Source organism: Pseudorca crassidens, chromosome 1, assembly GCF_039906515.1.
Source record: "Pseudorca crassidens isolate mPseCra1 chromosome 1, mPseCra1.hap1, whole genome shotgun sequence".
Taxonomy (NCBI): domain Eukaryota; kingdom Metazoa; phylum Chordata; class Mammalia; order Artiodactyla; family Delphinidae; genus Pseudorca; species Pseudorca crassidens.
This window is the reverse complement of record NC_090296.1, coordinates 133,324,476-133,347,943: the sequence shown is the minus strand read 5'-3', so window position 1 is coordinate 133,347,943 and position 23,468 is coordinate 133,324,476. Positions and strand designations below refer to the sequence as shown.

Genomic DNA, 23,468 nt, shown 5'->3' with positions numbered 1-23,468 from the left:
CCGGCCCACCCCCAGCTCTCTGCTCTGCCGCTGGCCCACGCCAACCCCCACCACCCCGCCCACCATCCTCCTCACCTGCCTCCCACTTTCATCCATCCCATTAAGCCTGCTCAGGCGGCCACAACAAAACACCACACACCCAGGGCCTTAAACAATAGACATTTATTGCCTCGCAGCTCTGGAGGCTGGAAGTCTGAGATCGAGGTGTTGGCAGGCTTGCCTTCTCCTGAGACCTCTCTCCTCAGCTTGGAGATGGTACCTTCTTACTGTGTCTTCACACCGTCTTCCTTCCGTACCCATCTGTGTCCTAGTCTCCTCCTCTTACTGGGACCTCCTTTTACCAGTCCTATGGGATCAGGGCCCACCCTTATGACCTCATCTAACCTCACACTCAGTTACCTCCTTATAGACCCCATCTCCACATACAGTCCCCTTGGGGGTTAGAATTTGGGGGGGATCCAATTCAGCCCATAACGGCACCCCACTCGGTCCTCTCCACAGGCACTGTCCTTCCTCTTTCTGAGCTTCCACAGCCCTCTTCTCCCAGGGAGCCTTCCAGCTCATCCACAGACACCTTGACTCCAGAACCCCCTCAAGGTTGTAGACTTTTATGTTCACAGCATTTCCACGTGGCAGGGCCCCGAATCCAGCCGAATGGGAAGCTGCTCCTGGTAGTGCAGGTGCTGGGGGCTCCATCAGGCCCAGGGCAAGAGCACAGATGGAGACCCACAGAGCATGATGCTAAGTACTCAAAAGGCGTAAGCCAAGCTAGCCGAGTGCTAGAGAGAATGTTCTGCTCTCCTGTCTTGACAAATATAACTTCTTAACAGCAGGAAAAGCCAGTTTCAAATTTAGAATTCTTAGACTCCTTGGAGTTTTGCACCTGAATGTGGCGATGCCAAGAGAGCTGGCCCCCAGCTGGCAGCCCACCCCCTCCTCCCATCCCAGCTCCCAGCCCATGGCAAGGGGCCTGTGCATGCAAATATGGACACCACGCCCACGCTCCACCTACACCCCACCAGTAGCTGTCCCAGGGCCTAAGGATGTGCAAATTGGTGGCATCCTCTGCTCTTGGGGGCACAGATCCAGGACAGAGTCCACTTGGGCCCTTGGCAGCCCCTGACAGGAACCCTGGGGTTCTGGTAGCCTGACCTGCTTTAGGAGTGGCCTGCACCCAGGCGAGAACATCCTCTTGGACCCGCAGATTCCTCATCCCGTGGAGAGAGGCGCAGCTTCAACAGGGTGCTAAAGCGTGGGGCCCTGGGCGGGAGGCCCTCCGGGCCATTCCAAGGGCAGGACTGTACTGGATAAAAGGCGGTCAGTGAAGCCTGAAGCAGCCACATCCGGCCCGGCCTTGAGCCTCCAGCTGCTGCTTTGTCCTGCTTTGTCCACACTCTGCCTGCTCACGCATGAGCCCAGGCACAATCAGGGTGACGTAGAAGCTCAAGGCCCCAGCACCCTTGGCTGGGCCACTGAGACCCCAAGTGTGATTCAGAATCAGTACCTTCAGATCTTCTTTCTCTACCAGGTGGAGATACAGGCCCCTGCGAGGGTCTCTGCAGTGCTGGCCTGGGGGTGGCCCCCGCCCTTTGGAGCCTGCTCCTCCCCAGGGGAGACCTAGGTGGCTGCCCTGGGGGCCAACACACTCAAACAAAGTCTCAGAGCTGAAATGAGAATGAGGGGAGGGATAGACAGCAGGTGGGCATGGACAGAGAACCACTGCCGGAGTTCCAGAACTTTCCAAGACCTCCAAGTGAGCAAACCAGTGCAGCAAGCCTCCAGTATTCTTCGCACAAATTCAGGATCTTCAGAGTTTCGTGAGAGATGGAGAGTTTGAAAATACAAAGAAATGACCAAACCCACTTGAGGAAAATATGTTTTCGCCTGGTTTTCTTATGACTTCCGAGCAACAGAAGTTTCCTTGCCTTTCGCAGCTTTTCTCTCCTATCTGTTGTTCTCACACCATAAGGACACTGGAAACTCAATAGTAAGGGTCCAAAAGTATCTGTTTGACAAGAAGTGAGGCAGGGCCCAGTGTGGGGTGGATGTGCTTCATGGGGGACCGTGGATCCTGGGAGATGCTCCCCAGTATCTCCCACCCTTGCTGATTTGGAGTGAAACATTTAGGATAAGGGTTTTCTGAATTTCCTCTGGCAAATACATATTAAGATTTCTTTTCCAGAACCTGGAGAAGGATTGTGGTAGTTCATGTTATACGTCAACTTGAGTGGGCCAGGGGTATCCAGACATTTCGTCATACATTATTCTGGGTGTGTCTGTGAGGGTGTTTTTGGATGAGATTCACATTTTTAATTAATTATTTATTTATTTATGGCTGCGTTGGGTCTTCGTTGCTGTGTGAGGGCTTTCTCTAGTTGTGGCGAGCAGGGGCTACTCTTCATTGCGGTGAGCGGGCTTCTCATTGTGGTGGCTTCTCTTTTTTGCAGAGCATGGGCCCTAGGCGTGCAGGCTTCAGCAGTTGTGGCACATGGGCTCAGTAGTTGTGGCACGTGGGCTTAGTAGTTGTGGCTCATGGGCTCTAGAGCATAGGCTCAGTAGTTGTGGCACACGGGCTTAACTGCTCTGCAGCATGTGGAATCTTCCCACACCAGGGGTTAAACCCATGTCCCCTGCATTGGCAGGCAGATTCTTAACCACTGCGCCACCAGGGAAGTCCCAGGATTCACATTTGAATCTTAGACGGAGTAAAGCAGATTGCCCTCCCCATTGTGGGTGGACCTCAGCCAATCAGTTGAGGGCCTGACTACAAAACAAAAAGTCTGACCCTCCCACAAGTGAGAGGAACTCCTCCTGCCTGACTGACTGAGCTGGGACATTGGTCTTTTCCTATCTTTGGACTTGAACTGAAACACTGGCTTTTCTTGGGTCTCAAGCCTGTTGGCATTTGGACTGGAACCACACCATCAGTCCTCCTGAGCTTCCAGCTTGCTGACTGTAATCTTAGGATATCTCAATCTCCACGTTGTCTGAGCCAATTTCTTATAATAAATCTCTTCTCTCTCTTTCCCTCTCTCTCTTTCCCTCTCTCTCTTTCTCTCTCTCTCTCTCTCTCTCCCCCCTCCCCCTCCCCCTCCCCCTCCCCCTCCCTCCCTCCCTCTCTCCCTCTCTCTCTCTCTCTCTCTCTCTCTCTATATATATATATATATATCCTACCAGTTCTGTTTCTCTGGAGAAGCCTGACTAATACATGGACTCGGTAGGACAAGAGCAGATGTGGGGAGCCATCTTCTGTAGTAAGAGCTACACAGGTGCCCAGGGCTCAGTGCATTTGGAGCTTGCCTTCCCTCAGCTCCTGGTCCCCCTGGGGCTCCGAGTTGGAAAGGCAAAGTGATGACTAGCATCTTCCCGTGCAAGAGCAAAGGCCCTCTGAGGCCCAGCAACAACCAGCAGCACAGTGGGTTCCCTGGATTCTGCTTCTCTCTGACGCTGTGTTGATTTGGTTCTTATTACTTCTAAATCCAATTCTTCTCAGGGACTGGGAAAGGTTTGCCCCTTGTGATCAAGCTTAAAGTCTCAGTGCTGAAGCAACAGGAGATTTCTCAGAGGAAAGAGACAACTCACAGGTGTGTCATGGTGCCAGCGGCTCTGAGGGACCTCCCACCCCAGAATCATCTGGAACGCATATGAGTTACCCATCCCCGTTACCCAAGCGCTCCTCCCGATGCAGTGATTACCTTGGTACATGGCAGGGGAGATGGGCCAGCTAATGCCCAGGGCCTCGTCCTCTCGGAACGTCTGGCAGAAGTCCCTCAGCATGGCCAGGCCCAGGCCCTGGCGGCGATGGCTCCTCCGGACAAACACGGTGTCTAAGACAGGCAGCAGGTAGCACACACCCGTGCCATCACCACACAGGCTGCCTGCGGGGAAAGCAAGAGACACGTGCTGTCCCCTGGGCTGGACTAGCCTGCCAGGACCCGGCGGGACTCCCACTTGCCAGGTCACTGGTACCATCCGGAAGCAGTGCAGCCTCACAAACTAAACCACTAAAGACCAAACAGCAGATCACCCTAAACCACCAGCTCTCCAGCTTACTGGGCAGCCCACACATTGTCAATTACTGTGAGCAAGGCCACTAGGCTATTGCCCTGGAATGAAATGCAAACCCAGTGACTGAGCAGAGCGAGGCCGTCGCGCACCCATACTCCTCACACCCCTCCCTCACTGTGCACAGTTCAGAGACCCCCAAAACGAAGGAGGAACATCTGGGCAACATCAAAGTTCTCCGTGATGTGGGCTTGGAGACCCAGCCAACGCATCTCCATGGCATGGACTTGTTCAGAGTTCACCATGGCCAATTATGGCAAAGCACGCCTGACCCAAACAGCCTAAGTCCTGTTTCCCATAGAACATCAATGACCCTGCTATTGCAGAGCAAGAGAGGCTACAGCTGGCACCGCTCCCACTTTTCTACCCTGAATTTAACTTTACCGCAACCAGCACTAACAGCAGCAAAGTTGCTGCTTCTGCAACAGGAACCTACCCTTGCAGTCAGTCACCTCTGTTGTCACCCTAGCTAGAAATGCCACACACACCCAACTATATCACCTTCCTCACTTCCCAGCTGCACAGCTGCCTGTGCTCTAGATGCACTGGAATCCAGGAAAAGAAATATGTCGCATAGTCAGCTCCTATTGGAAGAGGTGGTATTTGTGTCTGCAAAGATTCAAAGGTGAGTAATTTCCCAAATAAACAAAAAAATGATTCTGAGTCTAATTAGCCAAGCTGAATTGCAGAGCTACATGCTACTGTAGTGAACTGTTTGAAAAATGGCCACAGTTATTCCCTGTCCTATATCCACACACCTTTGCATGTGATTTTGAAGGTCCTCCCATCAAGATATGGGGTCTACTTCCTCTCCCCTTCAATCTTGCTGGCCTGGTGACTCACTTTGAGCAACAGAATGAAGCTGGCAAGAGCACACCAGTTCCGAGCCTAGGCCTCTCGGGGTCCAGGGCCCCTCCATTCTTTCACAGATCCCTATCACTCAACACAAGAACAAACCCAGGCTAGCCTGCCACCAGGAGAGAAACATGGCCCAGGCACCCTCGTGGTCCCAGCCAACATCTAGCTGGTCTTAAGAAACAGGTGGGCAGGTGACCACAGACGCATAGGCCAGCCCAGCCTAGAGCAGAAAACCACCCAGCTGAGCCTCAGCAAAATCGCCAACCAAAAGAATGGTGAGCTAAATAAATAGTTGGTTTTGTGCCCAATATGAATGAATAAATAAATAATCTGTGACCAACGAGCAACCCCAATTCACTTGAGATGGTAATTGTAAAGAATTTGGAATTTACCCTAAATGTGCCTGAAATAACAGCACCAACTGGGTTGCAATTATATAACTTCCAATTTTATAGACAACAAGAACAATGGTCCCCAAACAGTGAAGTCCTTCAAAGCTAAGAATGTTTAAAATTAAATAAAGATACAATTCCACTCACAACAGCATTAAAAAGTAACTACTCAGGAATATATTTAACAAAAGAAGCATAAGCCTTAAATACTGAAAAGCACAAAACATAGTTGAGGGAAATTAAAGAAGATCTAAATAAATGAAGAGAAATTCCATGTTCATGGATTGGATCAGGGTCCCCAACCTCCAAGCCACAGACCAGTACCGGTCCATGGCCTGTTAGGAACCAGGCCACACAGCAGCAGTTGAGCAGCGGGCGAGCGAGCGAAGCTTCATCTGTATTTACAGCCGCTCCCCAACACTCGTATTACCGCCAGAGTTCCACCTCCTGTCAGATCAGTGGCGGCATTAGATTCTCACAGGAGCACTAACCCTACTGTGTACTGTGCATGAGAGGATGTAGGTTGCACCCTCCTTATGAGAATCTAATGCCTGATGATCTGAGGTGGAGCTGAGGCAGTGATGCTAGCACTGGGGAGCGGCTGCAAATACAGATTATCATTAGCAGAGAGGTTTGACTGCACAGAGATCATAATAAATCAATTGCTCGCAGAATCATATCAAAACCCTATCAGTGAGTGGCAAGTGACAATTAAGCTGCATCTTACATAATAGACTGGACATAAGCAACACACTTCAGGTGTCACTGTCTCCCATCACCCCCAGATGGGACCATCTAGTTGCAGGAAAACAAGCTCAGGGCTCCCACTGATTCTGCATTATGGTGAGTTGTATAATTATTTCATTATATATTAAAATGTAATATTAATAGAAATAAAGTGCACAACAAATGTAATGCGCTTGAATCATTCCAAAACCATACCCCACCACGGAAAAACTGTCTTCCACGAAACCAGTCCCTGGTGCCAAAAAGGTTGGGGACTGCTGGATTGGATGACTCAATACTGTTAAGTTGCCAATTCTTCCCAAACTGACCTGTAAGTTTAACAACAGTCCTATCAAAATCCCAGCAGGCTCTTTTGTGGAAATTGACAAGCTGAGAGTAAAATTCATGTGAAATGCAAAGTCTCTAGGATAAAAAAAACAGAAAAAAAAAAGAAGAACAAAGTTGGAGGTTTTATATGAACCAATTTCAAAGCTTCTTATAAAATCAAGGTAATCAGACAGTGTGATAATGGTGCAAAAGTGGGCATATAGATCAATGGAGCAGAAGCGAGAGTCCAGAAGTAAACTCTTACACTCCGAATTTCTACAAAATGCCATGGTAACTCAGTGGGGGAAAAGACAGACTTTTCAACAAACTGTGGTGGAATGACTGGACATCCATAAGCCAAAAATTAATTAATTAATTAAAAATGAACAAATTAATGAATGAAGCTGCAACAGAACAGAGCCCAGAATGAGACCCACACAAACACAGTCAACTTATCTCTGACAAAGGAGCAAAGCAAAGTGAATAGAGGAAGGACAGTCTTTTCAACAAGTGATGCTGGGACAGTTGGACATCCACACGCAAAACCATGAATCTAGACACAGACCTTAAACCCTTCACAAAACATAGCTCAAAATGGATCACAGACACAAATGTACAATGCAAAACTATAGAACTAGAAGATAACATAGGAGAAAATCTAGATGACCTTGGGTTTGGCAATAAACTTGTACATACAGCATCAAAGGCATGATCCATGAAAGAAAAAATTGAGAGTTGAATTTCATTAAAATCAAATTTTTCTGCTCTGTGAAGAACACTGTCAAGAGAATGAGAAGCCACAAACTGGGGGAAAAATATATTCAAAAGACATATCTGATAAAGAACTATTATCCAAAATATACAAAGAGCTCATAAAACTCAACAATAAAAAAACAAACAACTTGATTAAAAAGTGGGCCAAAGACCTTAATAGACACCTCACCAAAGAAGCTGTACAGATGACAAGTAACATAAGAAGATGTGCCACATCATATATCATCAGGGAAATAAAAATTTTTAAAAAGTGAGATACTACCATACACCTATTAGAATGGCCAAAATCCAGAACACTGAAAACACCAAAGTGCTGTTGAAGATGTGGAGCAAAAGGAACTCTCTTTCATTGTTGGTGGGAATGCAAAATGGTACAGCCACTCTGGATGACAGCTTAGTGGTTTCTTTTCTTTTTTTTTTTTTTTTTTAATTTTTGGCTGCATGGAGTCTTCATTGCTGCATGCAGGCTTTCTCTAGTTGTGGCGAGCGGGGGCTACTCTTTGTTGTGGTGCACGGGGCTTCACATTGCAGTGGCTTCTCTTGTTGTGGAGCATGGGCTCTAGGCGCACGGGCTTCAGCAGTTGTGGCACACAGGCTAAGAAGTTGTGGCTCACAGGCTCTAGAGAGCAGGCTCAGTAGTTGTGGTGCATGGGCTTAGCTGCTCCGCAGCATGTGGTATCTTCCCCAACCAGGGATCGAACTCGTGTCCCCTGAATTGGCATTCTTAACCACTGCGCCACCAGGGAAGTCCCAGCTTGGTGGTTTCTTACAGAACTAAACCTACTCTTACCATAGGATCCAGCAATTGTGCTCATTTATATTTACCTGAAGGAGTTGAAAACTTATGTCTACTCAAAAACTGGCACACAAATGTTTGTAATGCCTATATTCATAATTACCAAAACTTGGAAGCAACCAATATATGCTTCAATGGGAGAGTGGATAAATAAATTATGGTACATCCAGATAATGGAATACTAGTCAGTGTTAAAAGGAAATGAGCTATCGTGCCATAAAAGGATATAGAGAAACCTTACAGCACATTACTAAGTAAAAGAAGCCAATCCACAAAGGCTACATAGCATACAATTACAATTCTATCTTCTGGAAAAGGCAAAAGTACGAAGGCAGTAAAAATATTAGTGGTTGCCAAGGGGTAGGGGAGAGCAAGGGATGAATAGGTGGAACACAGGATTTTTAGGGCAGTGAAGCTACTCTGTATGATGGTACAATGATAGAACATGTCTTTATACATTTGTCGAAACCCACAAAACATACGACACAAAGAATGAACCCTAATGTAAACTATGGACTTTAGTTAATAATAATGTATTCTTATGGACTGAATTGTGTCTCCCCAAACCCTCAGTACATCAGAATGTGTCTGTATTTGGAGACAGGGCCTTTAAGAGGTGATGAACTCAAAATGAGGTCTTTAGATGGGCTCTAATCCAATCCAGTTGGTGTCCTTATAAGAAGAGGAAATTTGGACACACAGAGGGACACCAAGAATGCACACAACACACAGGAAAACCGTGAGAGGACACACTGAGCAGACGGCCAAACTTGCCTACACCCTGACCTTGGAATTCCAGCCTCCAGAACCGTGTGAAAATTAATTTCTGTTGTTTAAGCCACCCAATGTGTGCTGCTCTGTTACGGGAGCCCTAGTCAACTAATACATGCATCAATATTGGTTTATGAATTATAATAAATGTACCACACTAATGCAATATATTAATAATAGAGGAAACTGTGTGTGTGGAGGGGGATGAGAACTCTCTGCACTTTCTGCTCAATTTTTCTATAAACCTAAAACTGCTGTAAAAGGTAAAATCTGCTAATTTTTTAATGTATAAGATATTTTTAAAAATGAAGCTGGACCCTTACTTCACATCATTTAAAAAATTAATTCAAGATGTATCTAGACATAAATATAAGAGTTAAAACTGTAAAGCTTTTAGAAGAAAACACAGAAGGAAATCTTCACAACCTTGGGTTAGGCAAAGAGTTCTTAGCTTTGACATCAATGGACACAACCAACTGGTAAATCTGACTTCATCAAAATTAACTTGGTACTTCAAAAGACACCACAAAAAAAAATAAAAAGACAAGCCACAGACTGTAAGAAAATGTTGCAAATCACATTCCTGATAAAAGACATATCCAGACTATATAAAGAACTCTTATAATTCAACAAAAAGAAAACCAACAACCAATTAAAAACGGACAGATGATCTGAACAGACATTTCTTCAAAGAAGACACACAAATGGTTAATAATCAGTGAAAAGATACTCAACACCATTAGTCATTTAAAAATGCAAATTAAAACCACAATGAAATGCCACTTTTGACCTACTAAATGGCTATAATCAAAAAGACAAGCGCTGACAAGATGTGGAGAAATTGGAACCCTCATATATTGCTGCTGGGAATACATAATGGTACAGAAACTTTGTCAAATAATTTGGCAGTTTCTTGAGAAGTTAAAACATATGCTAACCAAAGACCCACCAGTTCTGCTCCTAGGAACCCACTTAAGAGAAACAAAAACATGTCCATACAAAGACATGTATGCAAGCATTTATACCAGCACTATTCATAACAGCCAAAAACTGGAAACCATACTGGTAAATGCATAAACAAAATGTGGTACAGTCATACCATGGAACATTACTCAGCAATAAAAAGGAATAAAATACTAATATATGCTGTAATTTGGATGAACCTCAAAAACACCAAGCTGAGTGAAAGAAGCCAGACACAGAAGACCACATACTGTATCTTTCCATTTATATGAAACATCCAGGAAAGGCAAATTGATGGAGACAGAGAGCAGAGCAGTCGTTCTCTAGAGCTGAGATGGAAAGAGACTGACACCAAAAAAAGGCAACTTTTTGGGGTGATGGAAATATCTAAGATCTGGATTGTGGTGCTGGTCATACAACTCTCTAAATTTGCTGAAAAACAAGTCACTGAATGGTACACTTAAAATTGGCAACTTTTATGGGATGTAAAATTATACTTCAAAAAAACTGATTTGAAAAGATACAATGAATTGTATTAAATTGTATTAGAAAGATACAATTAAATAAGGAAAGGGAAAAATAATAACTTTATAGTATAGAAAGGGGGTAGACACCCCCTTGAGTGATCAGGGTGAATATCACCAGTAGTAACGTTGGCATCTTGTACTCCACACCTGATATGACCACGTGAGGAGAAGCATGCTTCACTGTGCCCCAAACCCATAACCTTGGTAAATAATGAGATAATATCATACAAATCTAAATTAATGGACATTCCATAAATCTCCTGACCAGTACTCCTCAAAAGTGTCTAGGTCATGAAAGACAAGGAAAACCAAGAAATGGTCCCAAATTGGTAGGGGAGGCTAAGAAGACCTGAAGATTAAAGACAACAAAGACTCCTGATCAGATCCTACAAGAGAAGGACACTGCTGGAAGATCAGCCAGTGTTAGTTTCTCAGTTTTGACCACTGTGCCATGGTTATGTACGATGCTAACATTAGGGCAAGGTGAGTGAGGGTATAACAGGAACTCTCTGTCCTATCTTTGCAACTCTTCTGTAAAACTAAAATTATTTCAAAATAAAAGTATGGGGTGGGGCAGAGGAACACTGCACCAGCCCTTCCTAAAGGCTCATCATACTTTCAAGTTGGTCAAATAAAACCCATCTCAATTCACAAAGCAACAAATTGGCCTCTTAATAAGAATATTAATGAACTGTAATAAGAATATTGCAGCCTGATTGTGAACGGGGCTGAGAGAGTAAGCTGGTTGCACACAAATGGACTCCCCATTCATAATCAGAACATAAAATCCTAGGAAACCTTCCCACATACAATAGCACAGAACAGTTGGTAGGAACCCTAGCCATGATCTCATCCACTCTACCCATTTTATAGACATGGCAGCTGACAGGGGCAAGAAAGGTTAAAAACACAGGACTTGGCTCCTTTTTGTCAGTAACAGCTGCCCAACTGGCTTTCATCAGCTCATGGGGAGTGTTGATACCACAGCAAAGAAGTTAAAGGGAAGGAGACAAAAAGGATAGAAATGAATTAAAACAAAAACAAAGATACAACATAAAGTATTTTTTTTAAAATTCAAGAGTTGCTAAAGCCAGAAAGAAGACAATTCATAAAGCACATTAGGAATTAAAATAGATATATCACTACAGATGTGGCAGAAATTTAAAAGGTAAGAGAATACTGTAAATAACTGTAGGCCAATAGATTTGAACAGATGAAAAGGCCAAATTCCTAAGATAATACAACCCACCAAAACTGACTCACAGAAAAACAGAAAAACTAAACTATCCTATGACCATGGAAATCTGAACGCAGTAGTTTAAATCCCTCCCACACTGAACACGCCAGGTCAGGTGACTTTAGAGATAAGTTCTGCCAACTTTCCCAGGAAAGCCTTCCAGAGCACAGAAAAAGAGACATTAGTCCATGACTCAGCCTATGAGCACAGTGTAACCTTTTCAGAGAAAAAGATAAAAAGCAAATGAAGATCAGATAATTAAGCAAATAACAGTAGTTCCTGAACATAAGACAAAAAACTTAAACCAACAGTAGCAAACCGAACTCAACGAAGTTACTCCACTGGTAACTGGTTTCTCTGCTCATGCCCCAGGCTGTTCTGGGGGAGATACAAACGATCAATAAGGTATCCAGGGTGAAACTACCACCCCCAGGCATGAACTAACACCACACAGAGGGCTTTTCCATCAACAGCCTGGGAGGACCTGAAGAAGGAAGATCTGTGAGGATAAGATGAAGCCCACCAAAGAGTAAAGGAGGGGGCACCAGCAGGCTATCCCCCTAACAATACGTACCCCAACAGATCAAAGACAAAGAGGAAGACAGTTACTCTAGGAAGAGAGGAATATATTCTTAGGACACCTAAGACAGACGGTGCACCATAGGGCAGTGATAGCAGCAGACAGCCAGGAAGTAGCGGAATAAAGAGTATCTGCTTCAAAAAGATTTGTCAGAAGGAAGACGACATAAGAGACAAGTGGGCAAGACAAATGCCATAGTGTATTTCCACTGCCCGGATGTCTTGACACTCAAGACCCGGGCACCAGGAAAGTTAAGGTGTGGGTCCACAGAACTCAAAAGAGCCAAGCGCCCGGCCAAAGCTCTCTTCACACTTCCTTTTGCAAAGCTGCATTTGTGTTGGCTGTGAGCACCTGTCCGGGTTTGTACTGCTAATGCCCAAAGGCAATACGCTGACAGTAGCTGCTGCAGACACTTGGCTCTGTGGAGCATTTTAAGTATAATTGCTCTAAAAATCCAAATGCAGGCCAAATAGTCACAGTTGCTAGTCCAAGAGATTAAGTGCAAACTATAAAGATATTTGGGATACTCTTAAACCTGGGAAACTCAAAACAGTAGTAGCTAAAAGTGTTAACTTTTGCTAACCATTGACACTATCTTTTCATGACAATCATACTGCATGTCTGTCATGAGCCCGCTTCACAAGGTTAGAGCCACACTCCCTGGGCACCTGGGGCAGCTGAGCATCTATTGACAATACCACTAAATGGTCTGGATGTTCCCAAATTCTCCCCACCGAGGAGCATTACTAACATCAATTTGGATAAAATCTTTTTTTTTTAATATGAGACATTTAAACTGTATTCTCTAGAACAGGGGCTGGCAAACTATTTCTGTAAGGGTCAGGTAGAAAATACTTTAGGCTTTGGGGACAACCACTCACCCCTGCAGTTGTAGAGCAAAATCAGCCATGAACAATACGAATGCGCGAAGCTGTGTTTCAATAAAATTTTATTTACAAAAACGAACGATAGGCAGAATTTGGTCTATGGGCCATAGCTGCCAACACCTGCTCCAGAAAAACATCACTTTTGGGGGCTTCCCTGGTGGCGCAGTGGTTGAGAGTCCGCCTGCCGATGCAGAGGACGTGGGTTCGTGCCCCAGTCTAGGAAGATCCCACATGCCGCGGAGCAGCTGGGCCCGTGAGCCATGGCCGCTGAGCCTGCGCGTCCGGAGCCTGTGCTCCGCAACGGGAGACGCCGCGACAGTGAGAGGCCCGTGTACCGCAAAAAAAAAAAAATCACTTTTAACAAGCAAGACTAAGTGTTCAGAATCCTATTTGTATAATAATCATCTTTTCTCAAAAACAACTGAAAATAATGCATTAACATGAACCACCCCAAAACAAGATATACTGGGAGATAAGCTTTAGTTATATTGTTTCCTCTTTGAAAAGTATCATTTCTTTCTATATGTTTGATTATTATAACAGGAATTTATTTATAAGGTGCCATAAAATTAGATTCATTTTTAAAATACTGAAGAAAAACTTATTTGCTTAAAGGAAATAACCTTGGCCAAGTTGGATTTATCCCGGGTGGTTTAACATAAGAAAATTTGTACCAGTAATTCATCTCATTTGTCAATTACAGTAGAAAGAACTGCTTCAGTTTAATATAACACTGGACTCTGCACATTATCCAGTTCATATGACACAGAACATAGAAAAAAATTTTTTAAGCAAAAGAAACTACCACTGAAAATGCATGCCTTAGGTGAGTGGGTCTCAAACTCTAGAATGAAACATGAGAATCACCTGGAGGGCTTGTTAAAACATAAATTGTTGGGCCCCATTCCAGTGCCGGTGTCTGGTGCCGGGGGTCTGGGGCACAGCCCAAGAACTCCTGTGGCCCAGGACAGAGAAGCAGCACAGAGTGTGCTGCTGGAACATTCTATCCATTAGGCATTATGCAGCAACGAAGGGCTGCCTGATGGTCCTGACTGGAGGTGTTCCAGCCCAGGCTGAGACTTCATCAACTGGATCCTCCCACGGATGATTATGGGGTGTCTGCTCAGCCACGGTATTTCTTTAAAACTGCCCCTACCACAGCCCCAGTTAAAGAGCTGAGGCTAGGTGGCCATATCGGAAGCACGAAAGCCTGCCCACCAAGGTGGACCCATGATCCACAAGAACTCAATCTGCAGGCCAGCTGGATCAACCTGATTCTTTCAAGAGGTTTTGAATGAAGTGAAACTGGCACTATAATAGGTCTCAGCCCTTCAGGGCAGTACAGGTAGAGCTGGGTGGGCATCATGGCAAACTACAGTCAAGGTTATGAGGAAACAGGAAACATAAGTGAGCAAAGGAAGATGACTTGCAAAGATGAGAATGGAGCAGCAGCTGGGTACCCATCCCAGCACAGGAAGCCGGTCTGCATCCCATGAACTTCCCCTGCACCCTTCCAATACCCCATCTTGCAAGCCCTTCGCTTCCACACAACAGCAACCCCTTTCTCATCGGACAGCAGAGCTGGTACCTGAACCTACACCACACTCCCATTACTCCACTTTTGCTGCTTATGTCTCCACTAAAGTCCAGAACATGGCATGAAGGCCCCCTGCTTGAGGGGACAACAGGGTAGGAGTGGCCTGTGACATGGAGTATCAGGGGGAGGGGAGAGCAGAAGGCCCTGGTGATCAGCAGGGCAGCTGAGGCCACTTCAAGGCATCACAGCCATCTAACAGGTCACACGCTTGTCTAGATGGCAAGTCACTTAATTGAAGACTTTTAAGTGCCATTCCTGTTTTTACGATTTGCATGAGTGTTGGGCTTTCAGGAATCTGAGACACAAAGCTGTTCGTCATCTATTTTTATACAAAAGCAAAATACTTACTAGCCCTGCCTTAAATCGGCCGACTCTCCACTTACCAGTCCAGTGTTTTTTTCCTTGAATGCTGTCTTGTGGACTAATGGTTTGAGGGCAAAAGTAAAGTAAAATCCCACTAATTTTGGTTATCTAGGGAGAATTTCAGCACAAAATAATGAAATGACTAAAGTGTCAATATTTTGTAAGAAAGGCAATTATGGAACTATCAAATGAAGGGAGAAACTCAAACTGGCCCATTAACAAATGTTCCCAAAGAGAGGTCTACCTGAAAAGATCTCATTCATTCTATACCAAGGCACCCACTTGTTTCAAAACTGAATGTTCTCCTCACACTAAAGAGGCACAAACTACTGACAGACACAATGATTTGGGTGAGTCACAAAAGCATCATGAAAAAGTGAAACAAGTCAGTCTCACAAGGCTACATACGGTCTGATTCCACTACGTGACATTCCAGAAAAGATAACACTACAGTGATAGAGAACAGATCGGTGGTTGCCAGGGGTTACGGGTGGGGGGCTAAGGGGTGGAAAAGATTAGAACAAGAAAGAGTTTTAGAGGGGGGTGGAGAACTATCCTGTATTTTAATTATGGTTGTGATTATAAAATTCACAGAACTGAAAAGCCAAAAAAGAGATCAATTTTACTGTCCGACAATTTTTTTAATAATACTTAAAGACACACACATATAAAAATGAATGTGCTTAGGAACAATGTATACTCTTAAAAAGGTGCAACCTGCCCCCCCGTGATCCAGTTTATGCAATGAATCTGCATATTTTCTTTTCGTCACAGAATGAAATTATAAGCTGCAGCCTAGCTGAAACTAAATTAACAGATATTCTGAATCATGTGGATCTAAGCTAATGAAGAGAAATTGTACTGCTGCAAAGTTGGAAAGCATGCCATGTGCTACGCCCATAACCTAGGTATCAACACAACACTACATGAAGCTGTGACAAGCACCAAGGACAGGGCCACGACTGAAGAAACACCATTAACTGTTCTGAACTTTTGAACTATTAACTCCTCCTATAGTCAATTAAACCACAAGTATTCGCCAGTGATTTTTTTTCACAAATCATATGTTTAAAATAATAAAACATTGTAAATAATATCTGTTCACTATCTAAATTATTTTTTGCTTAATTTATCAGCATGTTGCTAATATCAACCATTTTTTAATTCATCAGAGCAAATCCCTCTCTCTACTTATAGAAAGGGATAGGAAAGCAAGGAATAAAATTCTATGATTCATCCCTGGACAGAGTCCCCATCAGATGATGATGGTAAATTAAGTGGTCATGCAGAGTCTCATATATAATAACTATTTTAGAAACAAATTTTAAAAAATTACTCACAGATACCATAAGGCATTCAAAAGCACATAGAAACCAGAAGAAATTTTAATTTCAGAAAATTGCAAATGAAATAGGTTAAAACCTGTGAGTTTGCAGCTTACTGGCCACAGGGTATAACTCAACCCCCAAGGCTACGGAAAATATTGGTGGGAAACGCTGCAGCCTTACCAGCTAAAGGCAACAAAGATCAAATTTTAGGACTAGGAAAGTAGTTGGAAATTTAAAGGCTCAGTAGCAACATGGAAACCACAGAATGAATGAAACCTTAATTCAGAGCAACTGCCCAAATCTCTGGCTCATAAATAATCTACACATGAGTGAAGGAGAATCCAGAGGACTCAACCAAAAGAAGTCAGAAACCAGAGAGATATCCAACCTTGAAAGATGGAACTACACATGATCAGATCTGTGACTCTGTTGCTTTTCTTAACCAAGTACATTCCTCAACTTGGGCAGCTCAACTGGCAGAAAGCTGAAACCAAATGGGTTTGACGGGTAAGGGTAAGAGCCCAAAACCAGCAGACGCAAGGAAACCACAGGGATCAGCAACGTCCATACCCAAATCTTTGTCTGGCCATCAACTTTGCAGGCACAGGGAAGACCTCTACAGAGCCAGGCTACAGAAGCAGCCATGAGACGTCATACTAACACGTGTCAGCAGTTACATAGCAAAGGAGACAGAGTTTGTGATTTGAATCCAGGCAAGCTAAATACCTCCCAGATCAAAAATCCTCAAAAACACACATAAAAAGTCAGAGTTGCTGCAATCTGCAACATCTAGCCTTCAACCAACACATGCAAAGAAACAGGAAACTGTGACCCACACTCAGGAAAAAAAAAAAAAAAAAACAGATATAGTCAATATAACTGATTTTATCTTTTTCTTTTTTCTTTAGATTTATTTTTTATTGAGGTAACATTGGTTTATAACATTATATACATTTCACATGTACAATATATTTATACTTTTGAATACCCTACACTGTGCTCATCACCAAAAATTTAGTTTTGTCACCATACAGTTGATCCCCTTTACCCATTTCACCCTCCCCCTTCCACTCCCTCCCCTGTGGTAACCACTACTCTGTTCTCCATATCTAGGTGATTGTTTTATTAGGTTTGGTTTGTTCATTTATTTTGGGGTTTTGTTTGTTTGTTTTTATATTTCACATATGAGAAATCACGCAGTACTTGTCTTTCTCCATCTGACTTATTTCATTTAGCATAATGCCCTCAAGTTCTATCCTACCCATGTTGTCAGAAACAGCAAGTTTTCATCTTTTTATGGCTGCATAGTATTCCATGGTGTATGTATGCCACATCTTCTTCATCCATTCATCTGCTGATGGGTATTTGTTTCCATGTCTTGGCTGTTGTAAATAATGCTGTGATGAACATATATCTTTTTGAATTAGTGTTTTCATATTCTTTAGAAACTCAGATGTAGGATAGCTGGATCATATAATAGTTCTATTCTTAATTTTTTGAGGAATCTCCATACTGTTTTCCATAGTGGCTGCACCAGTTTACATTCCTACCAACAGTGTATGGGACCATACAAAGGTTCCCTTTTCTCCACATCCTCACCAACACTTGTTATTTCTTGCTTTTTTGATAACAGCTATTCCAACAGGCATGAGGTGATATCTCACTGTGGTTCTGATTTGCATTTCCCCAATAATTAGTGATGTCAAACATCTTTTCATATGCCTGTTGGCCATCTGTATGTCTTCTCTGGGAAAATGTCTATTCAGATCCTCTGCTCATTTTTTTTAATCAAGTTGTTTATTTTTCTGTTGTTGATTTGTATGAGTTCTTTAAATATTTTATATATTAACATTTTATAAGATGTACATTTACAAATATCTTCTCCCATTTGGTAGTTTATCTTTTCATTTTGTTGATGGTCTCCTTTGTTGCATGGAAGCTTTTAAGTTTGATGTAGTTTATTTTTGCTTTTGTTTCCTTTGCCTGAGGAGACAGATCCAGAAAGATATTGCTAAGACCAATGTCAAAGAGTATACTGCCTATGTTTCCTTCTAGGAGTTTTATGGTTTCAGATCTTTCATTCAAGTCTTTAATCCATTTTGACCTGATTTTTGTGTATGTTGTGAGATAGTGTCTAGTTTCATTTGTTTGCATGTGGCTGTCCAGATTCCTCAACACCATTTATTGGAGAGACTATCCTTTCCCTATTGTATGTTCTTTGCTCCTTTGTTGTAAGTTAATAGTTCGTATACATGTGAGTTTATGTCTGGGTTCTCAATTCCATTCCATTGATCTATGTATGCTTTTCTGCAAATACCATGCTGTTTTAATTGCTATAGCTTTGTAAAAGAGTGTGAAATTAGGGAGTGTGATACCTCTAGTTTTGCCCTTTTTCTCAGCATTGCTTTGGCTATTTGAAGTCTTTTATGGTTCCACATAAATTCTAGAATTTCTTTGCTTAATTTCTATGAAAAATATCCTTGGTATTTTGATAGGGATTGCATTAAATCTGTAGATTGCTTTAGGTAATATGGATGTTTTAACAATTTTAATTCTTCCAATCCATGAGCACAGAATATCTTTCCATTTATTTTTGTCTTCTTCCATTTCAGGTCTTCCACCTCCTTGTTAAATTTATTCCTAGGTATTTGATTTCTTTTGTTGCAATTGTAAATGGTATTGTTTTCTTAATTTCTCTTTCTGCTAGCTCATCGTTAGCATATAGAAACATAACACATTTTTGTATGTTGATTTTATACCTTGCAACTTCACTGTATTTTCTTGTTATTGCTAATAGTTCTTTGGTAGAGTCTTTAAGCTTTCCTATATATAAAATCATATCATCTGCAAATAGTTTTACTTCTTCGTTTCTAATTTGGATGCCTTTTATTTCTTGCCTAATTGCCCTGGTTAGGACTTCCAATATTATATTAAATAAGAGTGGCAAGAGTCAGTACCCTTATCTTGTTCCTGATTTTAGAGGGAGAGCTTTCAGTTTTTCATGACTGAGTATGATGTTAGCTGTGGGTTTATTACATATGGCCTTTATTATGTTGAAGTATGTCCCTTCTACCACTTTATTAAGAATTTTTATCGTAAGTGGGCATTTAATTTTGTCAACTGCTTTTTCTAGATCTACTGAGATAATCATATGTTTTTTATCCTTCATTTTGTTTATGTGCTGTATCATGCTGACTGACTTGTATATGTTGAACCATCCTTGCATCTCTGGAATAAATCCCACTTCATCATGGTGTATGAACCTTTTAATGTATTGTTGGATTTTGTCTGCTAATATTTTGTTGAGAATTTTTACAACTATGTTTATCAGAGATATTGAACTATGTTCATCATAGACATCATCACTGTGTGTGTGTGTGTGTGTGTGTGTGTGTGTGTGTGTGTGCTGTCTTTGTCTGATTTTTGTATCAGGATGATGCTGTCCTCGCAAAACAAGTTAGGAAGCACTCCCTTCTATTACATTTTTTGGAAGAGTTTGGGAAGGACAGGCACTAAAGCTTTGAATATTTGGTAGTATTCACCTGTGAAGCTGTCTGGTTCTGAACCTCTGTTTTGTGGGGAGCTTCTTGACTACTGTTTCAATCTCTGTACTAGTGATCAGTCTAGTCAGATTTTCTGTTTCTTCATGATTCAGTCTTGGACAGTTGTATGATTCTAAGAAGGTGTCCATTTCTTCTAAGTTGTCCAATTTGTTGAATATACCTTTTCATAATATTCTCTTGTAATCCTTGGTATTTCTGTGGTATCCGTTGTTATTTCTCCTCTTCTGACTTTATTATTTCTTTCCTCCTACTGACGTTGGGCTTTGTTTGTTCTTCTTTTTCTAGTTCCTTTCAGTGTAAGTTTAAATTGTTCGAGATTTTTCTTGTATCTTGAGGTAGGCCTGTTTTGCTATAAACTTCCCTCTTAGTACCACTTTTGCTGCATCCTATAAATTTTGGTATGTCATCTTTTCATCTTAATTCATCTTCAGCTGTTCAGTAGCACTTTGTTCAGTCTTCATATATCCAATAGCTGTTCAGTAGCACTTTGTTCAGTCTTCATATATCTGTGATTTTTTCCATATTTCTTCTTGTAGTTGGTTTCTAGTTTCATACCATTGTGATCAGAAAAGATGCTTGATGTGATTTCAATCTTCTTAAATTTACTGAGACTTGTTTTGTGTCTCAACACATGGCCTACCCTTGAGAAAGTTCCATGTGCACTTGAGAAGACTGTGTATTCCACTGCATTTGGATGGAATGTTCTGTACAAATCTATCCAATACATCTGGTCTAATGTTTCATTTATCACCTCAGTTTCCTTGTTGATTATTTTGTCTGGACGATCTATCCATTAATGTAAGTGGGGTGTTAAAGTCCCCTACTATTATTATGTTGCTGTCAATTTCTCCCTTTAGGTCTGTTAATAATTGTTTTATATATTTTGGTGCTCCTATGTTAAATGCGTATATATATGCATTATATATACATATATATATATATATTAATCACTTAGTTTCCTTGATAAATTGTCCCCTTTATTATTATATACTGTCCATTTTTGTCTCTTGTTACCTTTTTGGGCTTTAAGTCCATTTTGTCTGTTGAGTATGGCTACACCCACTCTCTTTTGACTGGCATTTGCTTGGAGTGTTATCTTCCATCCCTTCACTTTTAACATATGCTTGTCTTTAGAGCTGAGGTGAGCCTCCTGTAATGTATGGTTGTTTCTTGTTTTTTAATCCATCCAGCCACTCTGTGTCTTTTCATTGGTGAATTCACTCCATTTACATTTAGGGTAATTATTGGTAAATGAGAACTTACTACTGCCATTTTATCTTTTGTTTTCTGGTTTCTCTATATCACTGTTGTTGCTTTGTTCTTGTGTTTCAGCCTGCCATCTTGGTTTGGTAGTTTTCTATGATTTTTTTCAGTTTCCTCCTTTTTTATGTTTATTGTCTCTGCTCTAGATTTATGTTTTGTGGTTACCATGAGGTTTGTATAAAACTCCTCATAGATAAAATAGTCCTTTTTCTGCTGATCACATCTTATCTTCATTTACCTATAGGGTTTCTGACCTTTTCCCCTTCCCCTTCTGCATTTTTGTTGTCTCAAATTATCCCTTTTCACGTTGTGAGTTTGTTGCCAAATTGAAGTAGCTATAATAATTTTTTCTGATTTTCCCCCTTTAACCTTTATGCTATAATAAAATGTTTAATACCTATTCTGATAAAGAGTTACAATTTTCTGATTCTATGTATCACCTTACTCAAAGTTTTGTGTCCTTTTACCTTCTTGTTTCTGGTACAAGAGCTCCTTTCAACATTTCTTGTAAGGCACATCTAGTGTTGATGAACTCCCTCAGTTTTTAGTTACCTGGGGAAGTCTTTATTCCTCCTTTATATCTGAGTGATAATACTGCTGGATAAAGTATTCTTCGGTGACAGTTTTTATCTTTCAGTATCTTAAGGATGTCATTCTACTCCCTCCTGGCCTGTCAACTTTCTGCTGAGAAATCTTCTGATAGCCTCTGTGGGTTCCCTTGTAGGTTACCATCCTTTTTTTTCCCTGGCTGCCTTTAAAAATTCTTTCTTTGTCATTGACTTTTGACAATTTTAATATGATGTGTCTTTAAGAAGGTCTTTTTGCATTGAGGCAATTAGGTGTTCTCTTAGCTTCATGGACGTGTATATCAAGTTTCTTCTGCAGGTTTGAGAATTTCTCAGCTATGATTTCTTTAAATAATCTCTCTGCTCCTTTTTCCCACTCTTCTCCTTCTGGGATACCCATAACCCTAATATGCACCCTTCTTAAAGAGCTAGATAGCTCTCGTAGAATTTCTTCATTTTTTATATTTTAATTCTCTTCCCTCTTCTACTTGCATCATTTCTAGATTTCTGTCCTCAAGCTCACCAATTCTCTCTTCCATGTGGTCTGATGTATTTCCAGTGCTTTCTAATGCATTCTTTATGTTGTTTATTGAGTTCTTCAGCTCCAGAATTTCTTCTTGGTTCTTTCTTAGAGTTTCAATATCTTCAGGAAAGTATTCCTTCTGATCATTAATTTTACTCCTGAGCTCACTGAACTGTCTTTCTGAGTTTTCTCATAGCTCAATGAACTTCTTCATGACACCTATTTTGAATTCTTTGTCAGTTAAATTGCAATATTCTGTGACTTTAAATTTGGCTTCTGGAGAACTGTCATTTTCTTTTTGTGGCATAGCGTTACTTTGGCTCTTCATGGCACATGATGAGTTGTTCCTCTGCCCATGCATTTGAAGTAGCAAATATCTTTCTGCTTGATTCTAATGATTCAACAGGTTAGAAATTAGAGGTCTTTCTTCTGTTTTCCAGTAGGTGGCGCTATAGCACAAGTTTATGGTTTTCCTTACCTGAGCTGCCTCCAGTTATGTTTGAGAGTTGGCACATTCTACCTTCCACCACCTCTGTCAGAGGTGTGGCCTGTGTCCTCATTATTGCTTCTTGTGTCTCCAGGGGTCAATGATGCCTTCCTGCTGCTAATGTCACTGGAATGATGGGCTCTTCCCTGGCATCCAGGATCCCCTGAGTTGTAGACTCTGCTGCCACAGGGGGAGGATGAGGGTGGGCGGAGCAGGGGTTGCCCAGGCACCTGTGCTATGCCCAGTGTTGTAAGGTTCACAGACTCCATCACTGTGCGTGGAGGAGTAGGGGGCCTGAGTTGAGAGCACGTCAGTGGCTGGAGGAATGGGGCCTCAGGCCCCACTGCTGCTGCTGCCCAGTTACCTGTGGCTGCAGGCACCACTGCGGCTGCGAGGCCAGAGTTGTGCTCACTGCCTCCCCTGCTGTTATGTGTTCTCTGGGGCTATGGGCTCAGCTTCCATGGCCAGAGAGCTGGGCTGCTGTTCCCTCAGTTCTGCCTCCCCTATGTGTTCCAGTCCACCCACCTTTAAATGTGCAGATATGTGGAAATCTCTGGCATCCCAGTGGGTTCAGCAGAGGCACCTTTGTTGAGCTGTGGATGCTTTACTGGCTGTTGACTGAAAGGGAGCTTTTCACTCTGTCATGTTGCTGATGTCACTCTAATATAACTGATTTTAAATAGGCCCAGATGTTGGATTTGGTAGACAAAGAACTTAAAATAGCTTTACAAATATGTTCAAAGAATTAATTTTTCAAATTAAAGGGAAATATATGCTCAATGAATAAATAGAGAATCTCAACAAAGAAACAGAAACTATACATAACAGAAATTATACAGCTCAAAAGTACAGTAACTGAAAATTTTAAATAGGTT

General features: G+C 42.1%; 1 protein-coding gene across 1 annotated transcript in view; it reads right to left on the bottom strand.

Annotated features, from left to right (window-relative positions):
* Nucleotides 1-23,468, bottom strand: part of LOC137201523 (protein FAM169BP-like) — a 66,686-nt gene that overhangs the window by 9,091 nt on the left and 34,127 nt on the right. The window contains 1 exon segment of the mRNA XM_067695484.1: nucleotides 3,696-3,878. Within this exon segment, the coding sequence (XP_067551585.1) occupies nucleotides 3,696-3,878 (183 nt within the window).